Source organism: Nelusetta ayraudi, unplaced genomic scaffold (assembly GCF_046127955.1).
Source record: "Nelusetta ayraudi isolate G7.1 ecotype Tasmania unplaced genomic scaffold, CSIRO-AGI_Nayr_v1 ptg000146l, whole genome shotgun sequence".
NCBI classification, from domain to species: Eukaryota; Metazoa; Chordata; class Actinopteri; order Tetraodontiformes; family Monacanthidae; genus Nelusetta; species Nelusetta ayraudi.
In genome coordinates, this window is record NW_027466196.1 from 1484718 (window position 1) to 1505622 (window position 20905).

The 20905-nt window shown below is 53.1% G+C and overlaps 2 protein-coding genes across 8 annotated transcripts; both read right to left on the reverse strand.

The window, feature by feature from the left end:
• Positions 1 to 137: 137 nt before the first annotated feature.
• Positions 138 to 8821, reverse strand: smpd4 (sphingomyelin phosphodiesterase 4). 4 transcript variants are annotated; one of them, XM_076013155.1, is made up of 20 exons: positions 8749 to 8821; positions 8250 to 8341; positions 7998 to 8084; positions 7627 to 7763; positions 7382 to 7457; positions 7187 to 7295; positions 6965 to 7017; positions 6594 to 6745; positions 6405 to 6519; positions 6144 to 6215; positions 5054 to 5143; positions 3530 to 3681; positions 3340 to 3430; positions 3098 to 3201; positions 2861 to 3024; positions 2051 to 2298; positions 1712 to 1942; positions 1501 to 1632; positions 1001 to 1129; positions 138 to 879 (listed from the first exon to the last, which is right to left on the reverse strand). In XM_076013155.1, exons 1-20 carry the CDS (start codon positions 8804 to 8806, stop codon positions 529 to 531), a joined length of 2643 nt encoding a protein of 880 aa, XP_075869270.1. In that variant the 5' UTR covers positions 8807 to 8821; the 3' UTR covers positions 138 to 528. The 4 variants fall into 4 exon arrangements, with proteins under 4 accessions (XP_075869270.1, XP_075869273.1, XP_075869274.1 ...); XM_076013158.1 differs by lacking the exon at positions 8749 to 8821 and adding an exon at positions 8511 to 8640; XM_076013159.1 differs by lacking the exon at positions 8749 to 8821 and adding an exon at positions 8460 to 8623.
• A 539-nt stretch (positions 8822 to 9360) lies between these two features.
• On the reverse strand, positions 9361 to 20854 carry LOC142879738 (semaphorin-3D). Of its 4 annotated transcripts, none has more exons than XM_076013163.1 (18): positions 20726 to 20854; positions 16547 to 16743; positions 16108 to 16254; positions 15925 to 15987; positions 15688 to 15807; positions 15377 to 15467; positions 15100 to 15258; positions 14637 to 14788; positions 14164 to 14281; positions 13965 to 14034; positions 13314 to 13458; positions 12780 to 13023; positions 12464 to 12552; positions 12209 to 12250; positions 11915 to 12072; positions 11634 to 11698; positions 10801 to 10931; positions 9361 to 10317 (listed from the first exon to the last, which is right to left on the reverse strand). In XM_076013163.1, the coding sequence occupies exons 2-18, from the start codon at positions 16652 to 16654 to the stop codon at positions 9931 to 9933; spliced, it is 2289 nt and encodes a 762-aa protein (XP_075869278.1). In that variant the 5' UTR covers positions 16655 to 16743; positions 20726 to 20854; the 3' UTR covers positions 9361 to 9930. The 4 variants fall into 4 exon arrangements, with proteins under 4 accessions (XP_075869278.1, XP_075869277.1, XP_075869275.1 ...); XM_076013162.1 differs by having other exon boundaries at positions 11915 to 12069; positions 16108 to 16253; positions 16540 to 16743; XM_076013160.1 differs by having other exon boundaries at positions 16108 to 16253; positions 16540 to 16743.
• Between the last annotated feature and the right edge of the window lie 51 nt (positions 20855 to 20905).

A 20905-nucleotide genomic window follows, 5' to 3' on the forward strand; every position in this document is an offset into this window, starting at 1 on the left:
ATGACCGTTGATACAATGAGTATACAGTGGGCTGCCGCTGACCAACTCAAACTCTCTTCTTCTGTGGTGCAGATGTTTGCTGAAAATAGTCACAAATAATAGAAATAAAATAGGAGTCCAGCATCAGAGGAGCATCAAAGAGCTCAGCATTTTATTTACAAGTCAGTCCTTTTGGAAAACAATCCAAGCAAACCACTGACAAAAGTCAATGCGTCTCGTTGTGATCTCCCTTTTAAAAAACACACAAGAAAAAGAAAACCAGGCATTTTTTTTCAATCACAAATTCACTTCCATCAGCTGTGATTTGGTGCCAGATTTGGGTGCGCTGGCACTTTAAAGGACTTCAATTAAATATCTTGTTAGTATAGTAACATTTCCACCAATAAGCAGCCGGTTTCTTGGTCAGTTGATCGATCCAAAAAAAACCCAAAAAACATTATTTTGCAGCCAAAAAATATAAAAAAATAAAACAAATTAACATCATCCAACAGTGAGTCCTCTTATCCAGCAGGAGGCGCCACTCCTGTGTCAGTTTGTCTTGAGCTTGTCTCCCAGCGTGACCACGAAGAGGCCGTGCAGCAGCGCCCCCGCCAGGATGAGTGCGGTGCTGGAGGCGGGGCCGACCGAGAGCAGCAGCGCCGCCAGCAGGTAGAGCAGCAGCAGCGCTAGCAGCGTGCGGTAGCTGGCCAGCCGCCGCAGGCTGAGCCGCGGCTGCTCCCGCTGGCGCTGGTACTGGTGCTGCTGGTACCGGCGGGTCACCAGCGGGGCGGAGGCCAGCCGGGCCGCCGCCGCCGCACCGTCGCCTGCCGTCAGGTAGTAGCGGCCCAGACGACCCAGCAGGTCCGGCCGAGAGCACAGCGCCACCATGGGGCCGTGGAGCTGAGGAGGAGGAGGAGGAGCCGATCAGAGGGAAAGTCTCACCGTAAGCCCCGCCCCCCTCTTATCCCACTGGACAGATGTGTATGTGTGTGTGTGTGTGTGTGAGGCGACCGGCAGCCACCTGGTGGTTGATCCAGCAGGACAGCCAGTAGAGGAGCCGCACCAGGGCGCCGTTCTCAAAGCTCCTGATTGGCTGCAGCTCCGGGTCGCCTTGGTACTGGATGTCGAACCTGCGCAGTCCACTGATGATCTGCACACACACACACACACACACACACACACACACACACACACATACATACATGCATATTAGGAATGCACAACACGTCACGCACTCGCTGGGTGAGTTTACGTCAGGCACAGGCAGGACGTCCACGGAGAAAGGGAGCGCTTGATTCGCTCACCCTAACCCAGCTGCAGCACAGCGCCGGCAAGCTACACAATCTGGACCGGAGCTAAGATTCTAATATTACTGGACTCATCGGTGTGACATCATCATTCCCGATATCGACACGATATTTATTGTGCACCCTTAATATATAATATACCCACACACACATCCATCTACACACAATGCCATGTAGTGAGGAGTAGTGAGGAGCAGTGAGGAGCGCCACCCACCTGCTGCCTGCCCAGCTCAGTCAGCTGCAGGCCGTTCTCTCCCTGGATGCAGTCTGGCAGCTGACCACTGGTACCAGGGTCCTGGGACCAGTCCAGACCTGAGACCAGCTGGCTCACCTGAGCCTGGTTCAACTGCAGGAGGAGGGAGGCCGTCAGTAGAGGGAGGGAGGAGGTGCAGAAGGAGGAGGAGGAGGAGGAGCTCCTGACCCACCTTGAAGATGTGGCAGAGGTTCTCCAGGGCTCGCTCCAGCATCTCGCCGGTCTTCCTCAGACTCTGCTCGCCGTCCTCTGACTCCGCCTCCTTGGCGTCCAGCAGGCCCGCTGTCAGTCGCCACCAGAGGGAGCCGCTGCTGCTGCTGTTGCTGCTGGCGGCCGCAGAGTGCTCCAGCATCCTGGTGGCCGTGTGGCGGGCCTGGGCCACCACCTGCACCAGCTTCATCACCTGCACCACCACCACAGGACAGCAGGGGGGGGTCACAGGGATTATTTCTGCTGCTGCAGTACCTAGAGTGGCCTCTAGGGGGACATCACTTCCTGTGCGAGCACTCACCGACCCCCGCAGCTCGGCGCCAAACATCTGCGTGTACTGGCAGTCCTGGCCCTCCAGGGCGTACACGTGACTCTTGACCCGGAACACCGAGTCGCTCATCACCCGCTGGCGGGGCGACAGGTAGCTGGGCGACAGGTAGCTGCCGCCAGAGGGCGACAGGTAGCTGCCGGCGCCGCCAGCGGAGGGCGCCGCCCGGGGCTGGCGGTGCTGGTGCAGGACGTGCTCCGGCTCCAGGAAGAGCTGCTCGGCTGCAGGGAGGGGGAGGGGCACAACTTCCTGTCAGCCAATCACAGCCCTGCCACTCCATCTGACCCCCCCCACACCCCTACAGCCAGAGGCGGGAAGTCAATGGGTACAAATACTTTGCCACTGTACTTGGGGTGTGTGTACTTGACACTTACTGTACTTCACACAAAAGTATTTTCATATGTAAATAATTTGTATTTAGAAATTTCATTTGCAGTGCATACTGTCACCCTGTCTGTCACCCTGGCTTTCTCTCTTTCTCTGTCTCTCCTCTATTTTTGTATTTCACCCCAACTACTTTTTCCTTGCTTGCTCCGGGGGCCCGGTTGCTTCTCTCTGATTGGTCAAAGCGCTTTGAGACGCCTTTGGTTGTGATTTAGCGCTGTACAAATAAAGTTTTATTATTATATTATTATTATTACTGTACTCTGACTATGGTGTCTCCATATGTATGGACATACATATACACATACTGTGCATATTTTTCATATATACACACACACATACCTCACTGACTGACTGACTGTGTGACCGACTGTGTGACTGACTGACTCACTGACTCACCCTTCTGGATGAAGTGTGCCAGGTTGAGGTGTGAGAAGACCTTGGTGACCCTGAGCACGGTGAGGGCGTTGTGGCTCTGCAGCAGCTCCGTCCTCAGGCTGCGGCTCAGGAAGCCCTGGAACAGCTTGGTGTACATCAGCAGGTTCTCCTGCACGAAGGGCTCCCTGCAGGGCCAGAGGGAGGGTCAGGGGTCAGGGGTCAGGGAGGGAGGGAGGGAGGGAGGGAGGGAGGACCCACCACTTGTCCGGGACCGTCCTCTGCTCCGCCACCTGTTGGCTGCTGGGGGAAGTGTCACCACAGTATCTCCACGGCTGGATGTAGCTCAGCCACGTCTCCAGCACCTGCACACACACACACACACACACACACACACACACACACACACACACACACACACACACACACACACACACAAGAACATATGCAGACACACATGGGGCTGGGGGAGTGGGTGGGGCTGGGTAGGGGGCGGGGCTTACCGCTCTGAAGGAGGCGTTGAGTGGCCAGTGGCCGAAGCACTGCTGCAGGAACAGGTAGAGCTTCTGCTGCACAAAGCGCTGCACTGCCACCCTGTGGAGGGGAGGAGAAATAACAATGAAAAAATGAAAACGAAATAAAAATAATAATTATAAAAATAAAAAATAATGTGTGTGTTTGTGTGCTGCTGACCTCTTGAACTCGTCCATGGGGCTGCTGTGTGTATGTGTGTGTTGCTCGGCCCGGGGCTCCTCTCTCTCTCTCAGGCTGTTAGAGAAGCAGTGCAGGTGTTTGACCAGCAGGCGGACCGCCAGCACGTGCTCCTCCGTAGGGCTGAAAGGCTCCTGCAGGGGGCGCACTGTCACACAGAGCTACTGCCACGACGCCGCTACCACCCCCACCCCGGCACACACACACACACACACACACACACACACACACACACACACACACACACACACACACACACACACACACACACACACACACACACACACAGCCAACAGCGATGCATTCTGGGTACCAGCAAAGCAGCCAATCAAGTCACCCGGGAGGTCAGAGGTCAGACTGGAGCTCCGAGGTCGACACTCTTCTCCCCCCCCCCAAATTACTGTAAACACCAACAACCTGAAGCCGTGTTTCTCAACTGGTGGGGCGCAACCCCCAAAGTGGGTCATGGCTTCGTGGCCAGGATTTAAAAAATCAATATTTCACAGAGAAAATGTTGGTGGTTCATTGTGCATCGGTCCAGTCTAAAGTGGGCCATCAATGGTGACGATGGTCCTGAGAGTCCACCAGCAGTGGAGAACCACTGGTCCACAAGGAGGAGGAGGAGGAGACAAAGGAATCAGATTCCTTTGGGTTTGAGAAGCCTGAAGACCTGCTGGGTTCAGCAGATACCTGGAGACCTCGGAGCTCCACCCACCAGGAGCTGCTGAGTGGATCATTCACCCCTGACCCTGACCCCCCCCACCCACCATTAAGGATCATCTCAGCCAAACACACAGCAGATCAAAGCTCAGGGGCAACAAACACTTGATGTGATTTTTTTTGTTGTGTTGCAAAAGTTCAAACTTTCGTCTGACCCGGTCGGTCTGACCCTTTCCTGCACAGTGCATGGAGAGCAAAATAAATTAAAAAAAGCATCAATCTCAAAAAAAAAGTGAAAGCAGCAGCAGCAGCAGCAGCAGCAGCAGCAGCAGCAGCAGCAGCAGCAACACAAACATCATGCAATTAAATTAAAAGAAAAAGAAGTGGAAAAACTCAACCAGAAAAAAAGAAAAAAATTCCAAAGATTCATTCCAGGATTTCATTTCCTGTCGAGGAGGCTTCTCTTTTATACGTGTGTGTCATATATAAGTGTGTATATATCAAGTGTGTGAATGTCACCTCCAGTGTTCAAGGTCACCGGGAAGGTCGTGACACTGACTGGAAACACTGAATTATCGACTTGTTCATCAAAGCCTCGTCCTCTGATTGGTCCTCCAGCTCCACCTGCTGGCGGCCGACGGGAGTGTGTGGCGGTGAGGCCGCACCCACGCAGCCAGCCGGCCAAGCAGCCAGCCAATCAGGAGACTGGAGGGGCGGAACCAGAGAAGCAGCCTCGACCGGTGGGGGAGGAGGGGAGAGCTTGCAGTGGCTGAGGATGAACTGCAGGGGGCTCCAGAGGACCGAGGGGAGGGGCAGGGGGAGGGGCGATGAAAAAGGTAACAGTACTTGGTAGGTGTGGAGGGTCCCAGAGCCTGGTGGGGGGGGGGCGGGGCTCCCCACGCTGGACAGACTGAGGCGGTACTGCAGCAACGCCAGCTGGTCACCCCAGAACCACCAGGGGGAGACAGAGAGGAAGAGCAGGAGGAGCGAGGAGGAAGAGGAGGAGGAGAAGAAGGAGAAGGAGCAGGTGGAGGAAGAGGAGCGAGGAGGAAGAGAAGAAGAAGGAGGAAGGAGGAGGAGCGAGGAGGAGGAGGAGGAGGAAGGAGGTGAACATGAGAGGCAGGAAGGAGGAGGAGGAGGAGGAGGAGGATAAGGGGCAGGAGTGAGGAGGAGGAAGAGGAGCAGGAGAAGGAGGGAGAAGGAAGGAGGTGAACATGAGGCAGGAAGGAGAAGAGAAGACAGGAGTTGCAACCAGAAGGAAGTGAGTGAAAAAAACCAAAAACCAAAAGAACATCGAGAAGGAAACAGGAAGCAGGAGAGGAGACAAACACAACAGCATGACACACTGAACTACAACAACAACTACACGTCAGTCCTCACAGCAATGACACAGGAAACACACGTCGTCAAAACAGGAAGTGACTCCTCCTCCTCCTCCTGGCCGCCACCAGGGGGCCTCAGTGAGCAGCTCAGCTGTGGAACGCAGTTAGCCCGCTGTTTTCAGCCTCCTGCTCAAACTGCTGCTGTCAGTCAGCACCCTTTGTGACATCACAGAGGGCTGGAGGAGCACAGGAGGTGACAGATGACAAGGAGGGAGGCTGACACACTCACACACACACACACAGACACAGACACACACACAGTGACCCCATGCTGGTGTTATTCCTGTGTGACCACACAACAACACAACACAACACCCATGATGCAGCATGCAGCCGTCGGGGTGGGGGCGGGGGGGTTGTGTTGTTGTGCCGCTTCTGCTGTTGAGCTACAGTCGGACGACAACCAGTCTGCTGACAAAAAACAACACAAACAGCAGGACCACTGAGGAGACAGGTCACATGACCTGGTGTGTGTGTGTGTGTGTGTGTGTGTGTGAGAGAGAGAGGGGGGAGGAGTACTAGCAGCAGCAGGAGGGGGCGGGGCTTCCTCTCACCTTGACCTGAGGAGACTGCAGTTTCTGGTACATGTCCAGAGAGTAGTGGTGGAGCCACACCTCCACTAACATCTGGAGGAGGGGGGGGGAGAGAGAGAGAGAGAGAGAGAGAGAGAGAGAGAGAGAGAGAGTTAGGGAGGAGGTCATGGAGGGCTTCACTCCTGCTCCCTCTGACTGAACTGCAGCCACTGTGTTGCACTGTGCCAGGTCCTGCCAGGTCCTGCAGGCTCCTGCAGGGTCCTGGAGTCCCAGGGGGCTCACCTGCAGCAGGGTCTCGGATCTCCAGATTTCCTGGGCCGAGGGGTCTGCGTTGGCGCTGGGCTGGTGGAAGATGTGGTGCTTGAGGAGGCTGCTGGGGGTGTGGAGGCTGGATGACCTGCAGACACACACACACCTCAGCACCGGCCCTGTGTGTGTGTGTGTGTGTGTGTGTGTGTGTGTGTGTGGTACCTGGGCGAGGGGGCGGTGCTGACGGAGCCCCTGGGGTCCTGGAAGGGGGAGGGGGGCACGCTGCCCTGGATGGGCAGGAAGTAGTGGAGGAACATCTCCAGCAGCTTCATGTAGGCGGAGTCACTGACAGAGGAGCCAGGCTGGGGGAGGGGCTAGAGACACACACACACAATCAGTCAGTGTATGCGTGCGCGCACACACACACACACTGATCAGTCAGTGTATGCGTGCGCGCACACACACACACTGATCAGTCAGTGTATGCGTGCGCGCACACACACGCACACACACACACACACACACACACACACACACACACACACACACACACACACACACACACACACACACACACACACACACACACACACCTTTGGCACGATGAGGCAGAAGGCAAAGTTGAACATGTAGAACTCAAAGGGATCTGAAGGTCTGAGTTGAGGAAAGGTCAAGAGGTCACCACCACATTGACTGACAGCTGAGGAGAACATCTGCTGCTGCTGCTGCTCCCTCCACCAACCCTTCTGAAGGTCCAGACAAAACCTCAGAGGAACCCCCCCACCCCACCCCCCCCTCCTGCTGTGTGAGGATACTGAGGGCCAGGTTGAGGGCCGGCAGGCCCGGCAGGGGGAACTGAAGCCTGTTGTGGAAGAGGGGACAGTCTGGGAGGACCCCCTCCTGGAGGCAGGCCTTCACTGGAGCCTGGAGGAGCAGGAGGTGGAGGTCATTCACTGAGACACAATCCAGCAGTCGCAGCAGAGGTCAGAGGTCACCGGTGAGCATCCTACCGGCAGGAAGCTGACGGGAACCTCGTACTTCAAGTCCTCAGCCTGGAGTTTGTAGACCAGCTTCATCATGGGGCCGCTGGAGGAGGAACAGCTGCTTAGAACATCCTGTCTGAGCACCTGCCTGCCTGCCTGTCTGTCTGCCTGTCAGTCAGTCAGTCAGTCAGTCAGTCAGTCAGTCAGCCTGCCTGTCTGTCTGCCAGTCTGTCTGCCTGCCAGTCTGCCTGCCTGCCTGTCTGTCTGCCTACCTGGGCTTCAGGAAGTCCATCACCGCGGTGTAGTCATTGCTCCTGGCCTGCAGGAGGCGCAGGTTCCAGCCAGCCAGGACACCATCCAGACTGCCAAACACAGTCTCCACCAGCCAGGGGAAGACTGGGTGCAGCTCCTGATGAGGAGGAGCAGCATTGGGAGGTGGAGGAAGAGAGGAAGTAGGAAAATAACAATAAGAAGAAAAACACTTGTCAATAAAGTTTTGTTTTTGTTTTTTTTTTTAATGTTGACAGTTTAAATACAAACCGTCACTGAAGCAGAACATTTAGAGGTAGCGACATAGAGCCCTTCCCTCTCTCTGTGTGTGTGTGTGTGTGTGTGTGTGTGTGTGTGTGTGTGTGTCTGCTACCTTGGCGTGACACTCATCGATGATCTTCACCAGGTCCAGGCACCGCTGAGGGAGGGTCTTGGTGGTCGAGTCGGCCTTCAGGGTGGCCTGGACGGGGGAGAGAGAGAGAGAGAGAGAGAGAGAGAGAGAGAGAGAGAGAGAGAGAGAGAGAGAGAGAGAGAGAGAGAGGTTAGCAGGAGGTTCCTACTCGCGGTTGGACTTTGCGCTAGCTAGCTAGCCGGCTAGATCAGTGATGGAGCTCCAGTGTCTCACCAGCAGGAAGCTGGGCTGCTGGGGCGTCTGAAGAGACATCTGGGTCGCCCTGGTTGGCTTCCTTCTGTAGTTGCAGTCAGCTCGAGTCCCACCTGAACAAGCAACACAACTTTTGTCTGAATACTGTCCTCCTTCCCGCGTCACAGTGAACACGAAAGCTCTGCTGGCTAACTAGCCGCAGCGGCTAACGACAGCAACAGGCGGCCCTACTTCCTGCCGGTTCCGGAAGAGACTAGATATTGAGCCCGAACCCGCCTTCACCTTCAGTGCAGGCAGCGGTTCAACACTTCCAACAGCCGTTGACCCATTCAAACACAGTCGAACCAGGCTGAGCCGAGCGCGACCACCACACTGCCGCCTGCCTTCTTCTGCTGCTCACAACGTGTGCTCTGTTTGCCGCTGCGTCGCACTCTGCTGCCACCACCTGGCCGTAGCTGGGGCTGCTCCGCTGTCTGGAGTTGGACGGAAACGTTGACCGTGAATGCAACCTCGTGCTCACCCTCCAGTCCTCTGCTGACCAGTTCCACCCATTTTCCTTTCCTCTTCCTTGCTTCCATCTCTTTATGGATCGTGTCAGTCAATAATTCCAGGAACAAAATAAGATACTCTTCTTTCCTTTTCACCTTTGCTTGTGATATTTAATTTTCTAGCGATGTCTGTTCATAAATGAGTCCTTTTTATTGTCTTCAAAGCTCCATTCCTTGCTTTGATGGTCTGACTGCGTTCTTCTGTCCACCGTGTTGCTGCTCTCTTGTCATATTTGACCTTTAATTGCCGTCTGTTCACTCTTTGCCACCTTGCACATCCCCAACTGTGTGTTTCCAGTCTTGTGGTCAATGTCACAGGACTCATTTAAGATTCAGATCCAACAACTGCTTTCTGTTCTGGCTTCCTCCATTCTATTTTCCTCATATCTTCTGCCGCTGTCCTTCCTTCCATCCTCTCTCTTCTCTCTTTCTTTTCTCTTCCCCGGCAAGCTCCTGGTCCGAACGGCTCTCTGTATCGCTCCTATGTAAAGTCACTCTGTTGCTTTTGAAATTCTCTTGCTCGGTCAAACATGAATCCAACGCAATGCAACACATTCATATTCCAAAGCAAAAAGGAAAACAAATGTTTACAGTTGTTTTTTATTTCCCATTCAGCTGTAGCAACAGTTGCGCAGTTACATTGTTAGCCACATGGTGGTGCTACTGAGACTACAGTGGAGACGATCTAGCATATAAAAGACTGCTATCAAAAATAGAGCTCTCCAATATACATCCGGGTGAATAATACTTCATAGATACGACACAGTTTCAAAGTATGAGCGTCAAATATGAACGAGATGATGAAGCTGGCCCGAGTGTGCTCTGGAGGAGGTCCCGGTCTCACAGGAAGGATGGCGCTGTGACTCCACTTCAAAACACAGGTCTTGTCCTTTACATCAGCCTCACAAAGAAAATATATAAATATGTTTGAAACACAGTAAATGTAGCGCAAAAACCTTTGGGGTACTGCTTTGTTCATCCATACAGAATTTGTTGTATGTGTGTGTGTGTGTGTGTGTGTGTGTGTGTGTATGTGTGTGTGCTACTGGTCATGGGGCTACAGGGCGAGTTGGTTTTTTACACCCTTTGACCCTTCAAGCCAGGAGGCGTCGTCCTGGCCTGGACTTCCTGGACCTCCTGGCCCTGTGGGGGCGCTAGAGAGCCGGGTCGTTCCTCCTGACGCGGGCCTTCTTGTCCTCCTGCTTGCTGAGCTTCAGCTTCAGCTTCAGCTTCTGCTGCCGCCGCTTCTCATGCTGGTACCACAGCTGCTCGCAGTACTGGCCCAGGCCGGGCAGGTCAGAGGTCACGGCCGCCGCCGCCGCCACGGCGTTCAGGTCCTTGTAGCGCCTGGGGGGCGGAGCCTTGCCGGGCCGGAGGAGGCTGTGGCCGGGGAGCACGTGGAGGCGGTAGCGGGCCAGGACCTGGCGGTAGCTGTGCTCGTGGCCCGCGCAGGTGTAGAGGCCGGCGTCGGCCGCCTGCAGGCGTTGAACCAGCAACCCTCGTCTTGTGTGGAGGACGCGCGACTCATCGGTCTGGGGGACCTGGAGGGCAGAGGAGAGACCAGGTGGACTACCGTGACTCGCTGGTGGACCTCCATCATCTTAAGGGCCAACAAAGCAGGGAGCATTTGACCTGATTCATGATCCTTATATTGGTAAAGTCTTAATATAAATAGATATATATATACTTCCCCAGCCCATATATATACAAATATATACATATGTATATATCTATATAAATGAGTTTGTAATACAGTTCAGTGGGAGGGGCTCCCCATGAAACCGCAATCAAATCAAAACAGCTCTGTGAGCCACTTTTGGGGTTGCGACCCACCGGTTGAGAAACGCTGATATAGTTGTTATTGGAGCCATTTGAACTCCACTGTTGTGTAGCTGAATATAAAACTGCATGATTTTCATGTATATTCAGTACAGAGGAAAAATGTTATTAATTAATTAAATAAATACATAAATAAAACAGCTGTAATAGTCAATATTGATTGTAATTCAAAGTGTAATAATCACAGTGGTGTGGACGCCGGCGTCGCCCTGCAGCGTCCACTGGATGTGGGCCTGTGGCCAGCCCGCCTCACACTCCAGGAAGGTGGCGTTGCCCTCCACGCCGTAGGCCAGCTTCACCGGCGCCGAGTCCACGTCTGGACCCACAAGCACAAGCACAGCGGCGGCACAGTGAGCAGCAAACACCAGTTCAACATCTTCACTTACCAAACTCAGAAAACACACATGGTCTGTGCAGAGAAGAACTGACAGAAGGACTGGCTGCACTTGCACCACGTGGCCACTAGAGAGCACCCTGAAGTAGCATACGTAACATAACGTGGGATAAAACAAGTTTTGAAATGTAGCCACGAAGGTAAAACCAACTTTGTTTCACTGATTTACTTCTCTTCTTATGACTTCACGTCTTATGATTTCTGAATTATGGAATCTCTATGATGGAACTGTTGCCATATTGAAGTGAAAATGTGCTTTATTAATAATAATAATAATAATAATAATAATAATAATAATAATAATAATAATAATAATAATAACAATAACAATAACAATGGCTTGAAATGATATAGCGCTTTTCAAGATACCCAAAGCGCTTAATAATAATAAAATATATATTAATTGAATATCAATGACTAAATAAAATACAATATTTATTGGGTTAGAAAGGAAAAAGGCAAAGCAAGATATTTAAATCCTCAGAAAGATAAGATAAGACCTCCACATTTTTGTCAAGTAAGTTCAGTTTTTAAATTTCTGCTTCACAATATAAAAAAGACAGACTTTACTCATCCTACAGTGTGGAAATTCACTAGAATCGTTTGTGTGTGTGTGTGTCTCACCGTCCTGCGTGACAGGGCACTGACTCCAGGGGGCGCCATACATCACGTCCTGCCTCCGAGCTCGTCTGGACACAGTGACAGCACAAACACAGTTTATAGGAATGAGCAGCAGCGTCCTCCAGACCAGCTGGGGGCGCTGTGGCCAGTCATTTCATCCCCCCCCCCCTCCATAGAATGGTTCTTACATATATATTTATATATATATATATACATATATGTAAAAATAATTCTTACAAGAGTAAGACTGTGATTGGCTGGTGAGGAGTGGTGGGCGGGGCTACCTCTTGTTGCTGGGGAAGAACCGGGAGCAGGTCTGTCCGTCCCAGGAGCAGTAGGGGTCCCGGGCCAGGCCGCAGTGGGCGCAGTCAGCGCCATACAGCTCGCAGCGCTGCAGCGCCACCTGGGCTACGCCCACCTCGCTGGACACAAACAGCTGCTGCTGCACACCACAGAAGAAGAAAACCAGGACTGCACACGTTTTCCACCAAATATTATTGTAGAAAATGAGGCCCATGACAATAAACTGTGACAGGGAACCATTGAAATCTTTGACACAGATGAACTGACAGACGTACTCTCTTGGTGGACAGCTTCATGCTCAGGATGGGGGAGGCCCTCTGCAGGACAGAAAGGGAAGTGAACGGTAAAAACACTAAAATCTACCTGGAGAACTTGTGAATAGACGTCAGACTGAGAGAAGCCGAAAGGTGGACTGTGATCCACGCTAAGGCTAATGCTAAAGCTAAGACTAATGCTAAGGCTAAAGCTAAGGCTAAGGCTAAGGCTAATGCTAATGCTAAAGCTAAGGGCTGGAGAGGAAGCGATCTCACGGGGAAGACGGCCAGCTCCTCCAGGAGGATCTCCTCCGTCTGCTGCCCCTCCAGGGTCACAACCACCGCCTTCAGCACCTTCCCGTCCTCTGCAGGGGAGAGGTCACCCAGAGGTCAACCAGAGGTCAGCCAAATGAACGAAAAGGTCACCCAGAGGTCAGTCAGGTCACCCAGAGGTCAACCAGAGGTCAGTCAGATCACCCAGAGGTCAGCCAAATGGACAAAAAGGTCACCCAGAGGTCAGTCAGAGGTCAGTCTCCACCAGCAGCAACAGGAAGTCCCTCCCCCCTGCTGGCTCTAAGCCCCGCCCCCTCACCTGTCCCCAGATGCAGTACATCATAGACTCCGTCCTCGGCCTCCACCCGGTCCACCACCAGCCTGGTCAGCAGGGCGGCGCCGTTGTCCCCCTCCCGCTCCACTGCCAGCCGGGTCAGCAGCGGCCTGCCCCCTAGAGGCAGGACAGGCTCCCACATCAGCTGGTGCTGCCGCATGAAGCTGACCACCTGGTCTGGCAGGTCCCTGGTGGAGGTGTGCAGGGGGTCGTAGGTCTCGCTGGGACACTGGGGGTCAGAGGTCAGGGGTCAGGTGGAGACAGGTGGAGTCAGAGAGTCTATTTGCCGTCATTACCCACATTGGATTTCATTTGAAACTTTAGTTTGATTAAGTATTTCAGTGTTTTTGTTAATTTATTATTATTGTTATTATTATATTAATAATATTAGTAATACTATTAATAATAATAATAATAATAATAATAATAATAATAATAATAATAATAATAACGAGATATGTCACGTTATTTCTGTCATCATAGTTATATGATGAATATCCGGGGGGGGGTCCCACTCACAGCTCCTGGTCGGGGGTACGGGACGTGACCTTTGAACTCCACCCAGCGGTGGTGGGGGCTCTCTCTGTGGGCGAACGGACCGTTGAAGGCAGCACGCAGCGCCGACATGGAGAAGACACACACTGCTGAACCTCTGAAGACTGAGCTGTGGGGGGAGGAGGAGGAGGAGGAGGAGGAGTGGAGGGGGGAGGGGGGTGAGAGGAGGAGGAGAGGAAACAAGGCAGTGAGGAAGGGTGGAACAGGAGGAAGGAAGGAGGGAGGGAGGGAGGAGAGGAAGTGTGACCACCTCCAGGTTACAACAGCACCAGCAGCAGGACCACCTCTTCACCCTGCCCCTCCCCCTGCTGGCCGGGCAAGTGACCTCGTGACCTTCATTTTTGACCTTGGTCTCACTCCTCCTCTAGAGTGCTTTTAGTGCAAAACAGGAGATCAGAGTGGCTGCAGTAGTAGTGACAGTAGTGAGCTGAGCTAAACTGAACTGAACTGAACTGAACTGAACTGAACAGAACTGAACAGAACTGAGCTGAGCTGAGCTGAACTGAGCTGAACTGAACTGAGTTGAGGGAAGTGGGAACATGCCTCCATGATTGTGTTTTTTTCAAAGACAGCGGTCGTGAAGCAGGTGAGCAGTGAGTGGCCCCGCCCCCTCACCTGGAGGTGGTGAAGAGGGCGTGGAAGGTGGGGTTCAGAGGGTCCCTGGTCTCCAGCAGGAAGACGTCCTCTGGAAGAGACCACAACAACAACAAGCACACCATGATGCCTTCAGGGACCACAGGACCAGTCAGAACATTCTGGACTGTGAGGGGGAGGGGCCATCAGAGAGGAGGTGGGGGGTGGGGCGAGTGGTTACCCAGGTGGTTGAAGTGAGTGTCCAGACCAGCAGGACCAGCAGGTAGTGAGCAGACCAGCTGGACCTTCAGGAAGGTGGTCCAGCGGTGGATCAGGCTCCTCCTGCCTCCACTGTCCTTCTGCAGGGACACCAGCACCAGCAGGGTCAGGAGGTATCTGTCCTGGTACCAGCACCGGCCACACCCACAGTATCCATCCCGACTCCCACTGTATCCATGCCAATACCAACACTGCCCATACTGATAGTATCCATCCCATCAGTACTGGTATCAGTATTGGTATCAGTATTGCTATTGGTATCAGTGTCAGTACTGGTATCAGTATTGATATTGGTATCAGTATCAGTACTGGTATCAGTACTAGTACTGGTATCAGTGATACTAGCCCTATATTTACTTGGTATTGGATCGATACTAATTGCTTGCTTTGAATGTCCTGTACGACAGGAAGTGGGCGTGGCTGGACGCCACCTACCTTGCAGACCCGGGCCACCCGAGCGTACAACTTCCTGTCCCATGGGCCCGCCCCTTCCTCCACCGCCGCCCACTCCCGGAAGAAGAAGTAGACCTTGTCGTCATCGGAGCTGAGAGAGTCGGGGACGGAGAAGGAGGCCACGAACTCTGGCTCTGAGAACACACACACACACACACACACACACACACACACACACACACACACAGAAGCTGGATTAAAAACACAGCAAACCAAACATCCAGAGAGGAGACACAGGAAGTGCCAAAAGGCACACTTCCTGTTTGTGTTGATAACGAATAGATAATGGATGGATGATGGATGATGGATGGATGGATGGATGATGGATGATGGATGAGATGATGGATGATGGATGATGGATGATGGATGGAGGGATGATGGAGGGATGATGGATGATGGATGAAAGAGCAAACAGGAAGTGGCTCCCTCGCCACTTCCTCCTCACCGTTGAGCCAGTTGTGGTCGTAGGCCTCAGAGCGGATGTAGTGTTGACTGCTGCTGCTGCTGCTGCTGCTGCTGCTGCCACGGCCGCCCAGCGTGGTGCGGAACACGGCGGCGTTGGCGCCCATGAAGTCGACGGAGGTGCCGGCAAAGAGTTCGCCCCCTGGTGGAGGGAGGAGGGAAGGACGGAGACACAACAAAGTGTGTTGGCTTGTGTTGTTTGTCCGCTGCGAGGTTCTGGTGTGTGCTTGTGTGTGTGTGTGTGTGTGAGAGACACACACCAGTCAGTAGAGCAGTGAAGGGCTCGCTGGGACTGAAGGGACATTTTCCTCGACCCGACTCGACAACGTCAGACAACGACAAGGACGGCTCCTGCTGAGGAACACACACACACACACACACACGCACACATACACACACACACACACACACACACACACACACACACACACACACACACACACAGCAGTGTTTGACCAACTTTCACCACTTGTGCTGCGATGTGTCATGAAAAGTCTGTCATCACTGATGATGATGAAGATGATGATGAAGATGATGATGAAGATGATGATGAAGATGGAGGTGTGCTCACCTTGGTGCTGAGGTCCAGGTGCAGGAAGGTGCATTGTGGGTAAAAGGCTCCGGTTGCACAGGCGTAGATGTGAGTTTGGTTGAACGGCTGCAACAGTCGCACAAAGTTGGCACACTCGCTCTGAAAGACACAACAATGAGCTTCAACAACAACGACAACAACAACAACAACAACAACAACAAGTTGACTGGGGGACTTGTGTAGTTGTTGTGTTGTGTAGTTGTGTGTCCTCTGCACCTCCAGGTTCTTGCCGGCCAGCAGGCAGCGCTCCACCTGCTCTGCAGCTGCAGGCCAGTGCACCTGAACACACACACACACACACACACACACACACACACACACACACCATCAGACCAGACGAGGCTCCTCCTCCTCCTCTCAGAGGGTCATGTGACAAGAAGTGGGCGTGTCCCAGCTCACCGTGCTGATTGGCTGCTCCAGGCTGTCGGGTCTCAGCAGGTGGACGTGGTCCCGCCCCCCCGCCAGCAACCAGCCCTGGTCTTCGTCCAATAGCAGCGCACCGTTGGCTCCGCCCTCCCACAGGAGGCCACGCCCCCTCTGCAGCTCTGCACAAAACACACACACACACAGGAGCCGCTTAAGCACCGCCCACTCTCTGGCCCCTCAACCCCACACCTACCTGCCTGCACACAAAAAGACACACACACACACACACACACACACACACACACACACACACACACACACACACTCTGATATGGAGTCCAGGTCCTGGGACTCGGTTGGTTGTCCAACAACATGAAGGAGAAGAATCGAAAAATCGAATGAAAGATCCAAATCAGTTTCCTTGCTGGGGGAAACGGCGCCCCCACCTGGACGGGAGTCCCTTACCTGAGTGTGACAGCTGGAGGCGGGGCCTGGCGTGGCTCCGCCCCTGGCCACAGCCAGCGGGCTGCAGGCACAGCAGTGGGAGGAGCCACGGCGCCACCACCAGGAGAGTCCTCATTCCTCTGGCTCCGCCCCCTTTTCCTGCTCGCGACTGATTGGGCGGGACGTCGTCGCAGCTGCTTCACATCCCAGTCCGGCCTCCTGACGCTGAGAGACACACACCCACATCAGCGCTGGTTAGCATGCTAACTGGCTAACTGGCTAACTGGTCAACGGACTAAGTGGCTAACTAGCTGACTGGCTAACTAGCTAAATGGCTAACTAGCTAAACCAGCAGCAGCCGTCCACACACTGAACTGGAACTGACTCCAGGTCCGACGAATTCGATTCAGACGCCACCCACAACAAGAGTGGGTCTAAATGAGAAGGTGTGCGACCTCTGCGACCTCTGATTCTCAAGAAGGCACCACTGAGACAACGAAGTCCCCTGGTGGCAGGATGGCTGCAGTACAACCAGAATCCAGGGATAGTTTCCCCTTAAAGTTATTTTTGTTTTTCACTCAAATGTAGGGGTTTCCCCCCCGTCCCGTTTTCCCAGAATTTTTCTCTTTGTTCACCTCCTGTCCCGGGAAGAATAACATCACTCCCGGGACACAAGTTGTCCTGTGTTGTCGGGAAAATGAGAAAACCTCCTTTGATTTGCGTCTGTGGTCCACACAGGGTTGCCAGGTCTGCCGTAATGAACTGATAGGGACGCACTTCACTCTGTCCCGTATGTTTCAGGGACGTCCCTGCCTCTGACCACCCCCCCCCCCCCACCTCCCCGGTCGACTCGACACGCACACACACACACACACACACCAGGAAGTGTTAAGTCAATGAGTGACTGTGTAGTGTTTACACAGAGCAGCCAGTAGGGGGAGCCAGTGGGTGTCAGGCTGTGGGGTAAATGACCAGCGGGACAACAACACTGAAGGAAACAACCTCATCCTCTGAGTGTGTGTGTGTGTGTGTGTGTGTGTGTGTGTGTGTGTGCAGGAAGCTCATCGTTTGTCTCTCCTGACAGCAGCATTGGCGTCAACACCCGGAAAGACATGAAGGCACATGAGGGCCAAGCAGACACACACACACACACACACACACACACACACACACACACACACACACACACACACACACACACATTGACACAGGAAGCAGAAGAAGAACACACTTCCTGTGACTCAGAGTGACTGACTTCAGGTGTTTAGACAGGAGTGTGTGTGTGTGTGTGTGTGTGTGTGTGTGTGTGTGGGTGTTGGCTGGATTGGGAACCAGTAGGACAGATGTTTCACCGATGTTATTCAACCTGCGGTTCCCACGGCTATCGGGCCGATGGTCGCCACTTCCTCTTCCTGTCCGCCGGCGGCGGGACAATGAGGGGACACGACTGAAGGTTTCCAGCCACTGCCAGCAGCCACTTCCTCCAATCACAGCTGTTCAAACCAGGAGGGTGGGGGGGGGGGGGCGCTAGCAGATCATTGGTTTTGTTTTTTTTTCCCTGCGCTGTTTGAGGGAGAAGAACCAACGAGCGGGAGAGTGACTCGGCGAGCTGCTAACGCTAACAGTGTCGCTGCTAACTGACTGAAACACCCTGGTGTTTGTCGACTCTTTGTGCCGAGCTTCCGAACATTTGCAGCGGGACGGAAATGTTTGTTTGAAGGACGAGTTGGAAATAGAAAGAAAGAAGGAAATGTCAATAAAGAAACAGGAAATGACAACAGCAGGAGTCACTTTCCTGCAGGAAGCCGCCGGTGGCAGACACACACAACAAGACCAGAGTCCACTGAGCTACCGAGCTAATTAGCCTGCTAGCCTTCTGCAGCGGAGATGCTTTACCGCTCTTTGTGCGTCCTTAGCAACAGTTGTGTGTCTCCCAGTGACCAGCAACAGCACTGGCACTGTGTGTGTTTGTTCCATGGTTGTGTTAACAGAACTGGAAACCCGACCCCCCCCCACATCCCAGTGGCCACTCGAGGTACTGCAGCAAAGATAATCCCATGGGCTGTGTCTCAGCTGGTTGTGGTTGGCTGACGTGGCGGTCAGTGACCTCCAGGAGGCTTGTGATTGGCAGAAGATCATGTGACTCTCTACTCTCTGAAATGAACGGGAGCCATCGTGGTCTGTTCACACAATCACTTCCTGGTACCACCATCTGGACCAATGAGGAGGAAGAGGGGGCGGAGCTACAGTCCCCAGCTTCCTATTGGTCCTCCCACCAATAGGAAGCCTGGGACTGGCCGTATGGTTCTCCCAGTGTCACGACACCCGGCTCCTGATGACATCACCAGGGGAGGCCACTTCCTGCTCTATGCCATGTGTGTGTGTGTGTGTGTGTGTGTGTGTGTGTGTGTGTGCTTACACAGTGGCAGGAAGTGGCGGCCACCCCTTTGTTCCCCGGCAGGAAGTGGCTCTGTTTCTTGGAAAGAGACAGTGGCGTCCATCCACCAGGCTCCGCCCACTTCCTGCCAAACAGCCTATTGTGTGGAGGAACAATGGACGCTATTTTAACCAACAGAAGCCACTTCAGCTGCTAGCCTGCTAGCCCACTAGGCTGCTAGCTGGCTAGCCCGCTAGCTAGTTGCTGAAGAGTGTGTGTATGAGTGTGTGTGTGTCTGATCTGACGGCGTGCCGGCTGTCAATCACGAGGCCCCGCCTACTTTCTCATACTCCATCCCCCCACAACTCTCTGGTTGCCATGTAGTATTGCACTCGGCCACCAGGGGGGCAGCACGTCTACAACTTCCTGTTGAACTTTGCACCAAATTCAGTGACCTGAAAAACCAGACGTGGTAAAAACACAACACAATCGTGACACATCAAGTGTGTGTGAGTGTGTGTGTATGTGTGTGTGTGTGTGTGTGTGTGTGTGTGTGATCCAGGTCACTTGGCGCCGCTCAGACAGTTTTGGGACCGGAAGGAAGCGTCGGACTTGGCCGAGCTTATTAATTGGTCCACAAGATAAACACAACAACACAATGGAGTGTGTTCAGACACACACACACACACACAGGGATGGTGATTGCGTGTTTGTTATCAGCAGAAACATAAAACGCCAGACTGAGTGACGTTATAAGAACACAAGTCTAGCTTCTGTGTGTGTGTGTGTGTGTGTGTGTGTGTGTGTGTGTGTGTGTTTCTTTTTCATTTGCATTTTTCAGGTCCATGGTTTCAGGTCATGTGACACTCCAGCAGGGGGCTCCACCGAGACCCAACATCACCCTGAAACATTATCATTTGTCCTCCAATTGAACGACATCGTTGTGACAAAACCAGAGCCAAGTCTGAAGGTCATGCTAACTGGCGCTAGCTGACGCAAACCAATGCCAACTGATGCTAGCTGATGCTAACTGACGCTAGCTGATGCGAGCCAATGCTAACTGACGCTAGTTGGAGTGTGAGTTTCCAGTGTGCTAGTTCTACTGCGGCTACTTCTTCTTTGCTGGTGCTGATCAGCCCTGATCACTGAGCCCCCGGGTCGGACCGTCGCAAGGCCTGCTGGGAAACCTGGACTCTGGTCACATGACTTCCCTGACAGCAGCAGGAGGAGGAGGAGCCTGGAGACACCTGGTCCCCGAGGAGATCACCTGACATATCTATGTACATGTATGTAATAACTCTCATACTACTTTACAGAACCAGTAACGTACTTAACGTACGTAACATACTAGTTCAGTATTGACGGGTACCAATACTGAGTACTTAATCAGGACACATTATAGAAGTACTTCAACTTCAACCACAGTTCACAGTTCGTTGTTTGTTCGTACTTGTGACATGACAATAAAAATCAATCATCTAAAATCAGCCACAAGCTCCAGAGAACAACCTCCGAGCAGCTCTGGAACCTCCTCAGAACCTCATCAGAACCTCAGAACCTCATCAGAACCTTAGAACCTCCTCAGAACCTCATCAGAAACTCCTCAGAACCTCATCAGAACCTCAGAACCTCAGACTCTCCAAAGTTCTCGACCAAACATCTCAGTTTAGAACTAAAGAGCAGCAGCGGAACCAGGAGACCGTTAAAATCATCATCATCATCATCATCATCATCATCATTGTCAACAACAACTTCCGGTGTGACCGACCACCTATTCCTAATGAAGGCACCAGGACCAGGACCAGGACCAGGACCAGGACCAGGACTCACCGGGTGGCTTGCAGCTCCTCTGCCTGCCGCTGGGCTCCCTGGCTCTGACTCCCTGGCTCTGACTCCTGCGGCTCTGACACGGACTGAAGTCCTGCTGCGGGGCTCCGGAGCTCCAAGCACTCACCGTCTCATGAGGCGTTCAGGGACTGCTCGGACAGTCCCTGCCTACTACAGTTTAAA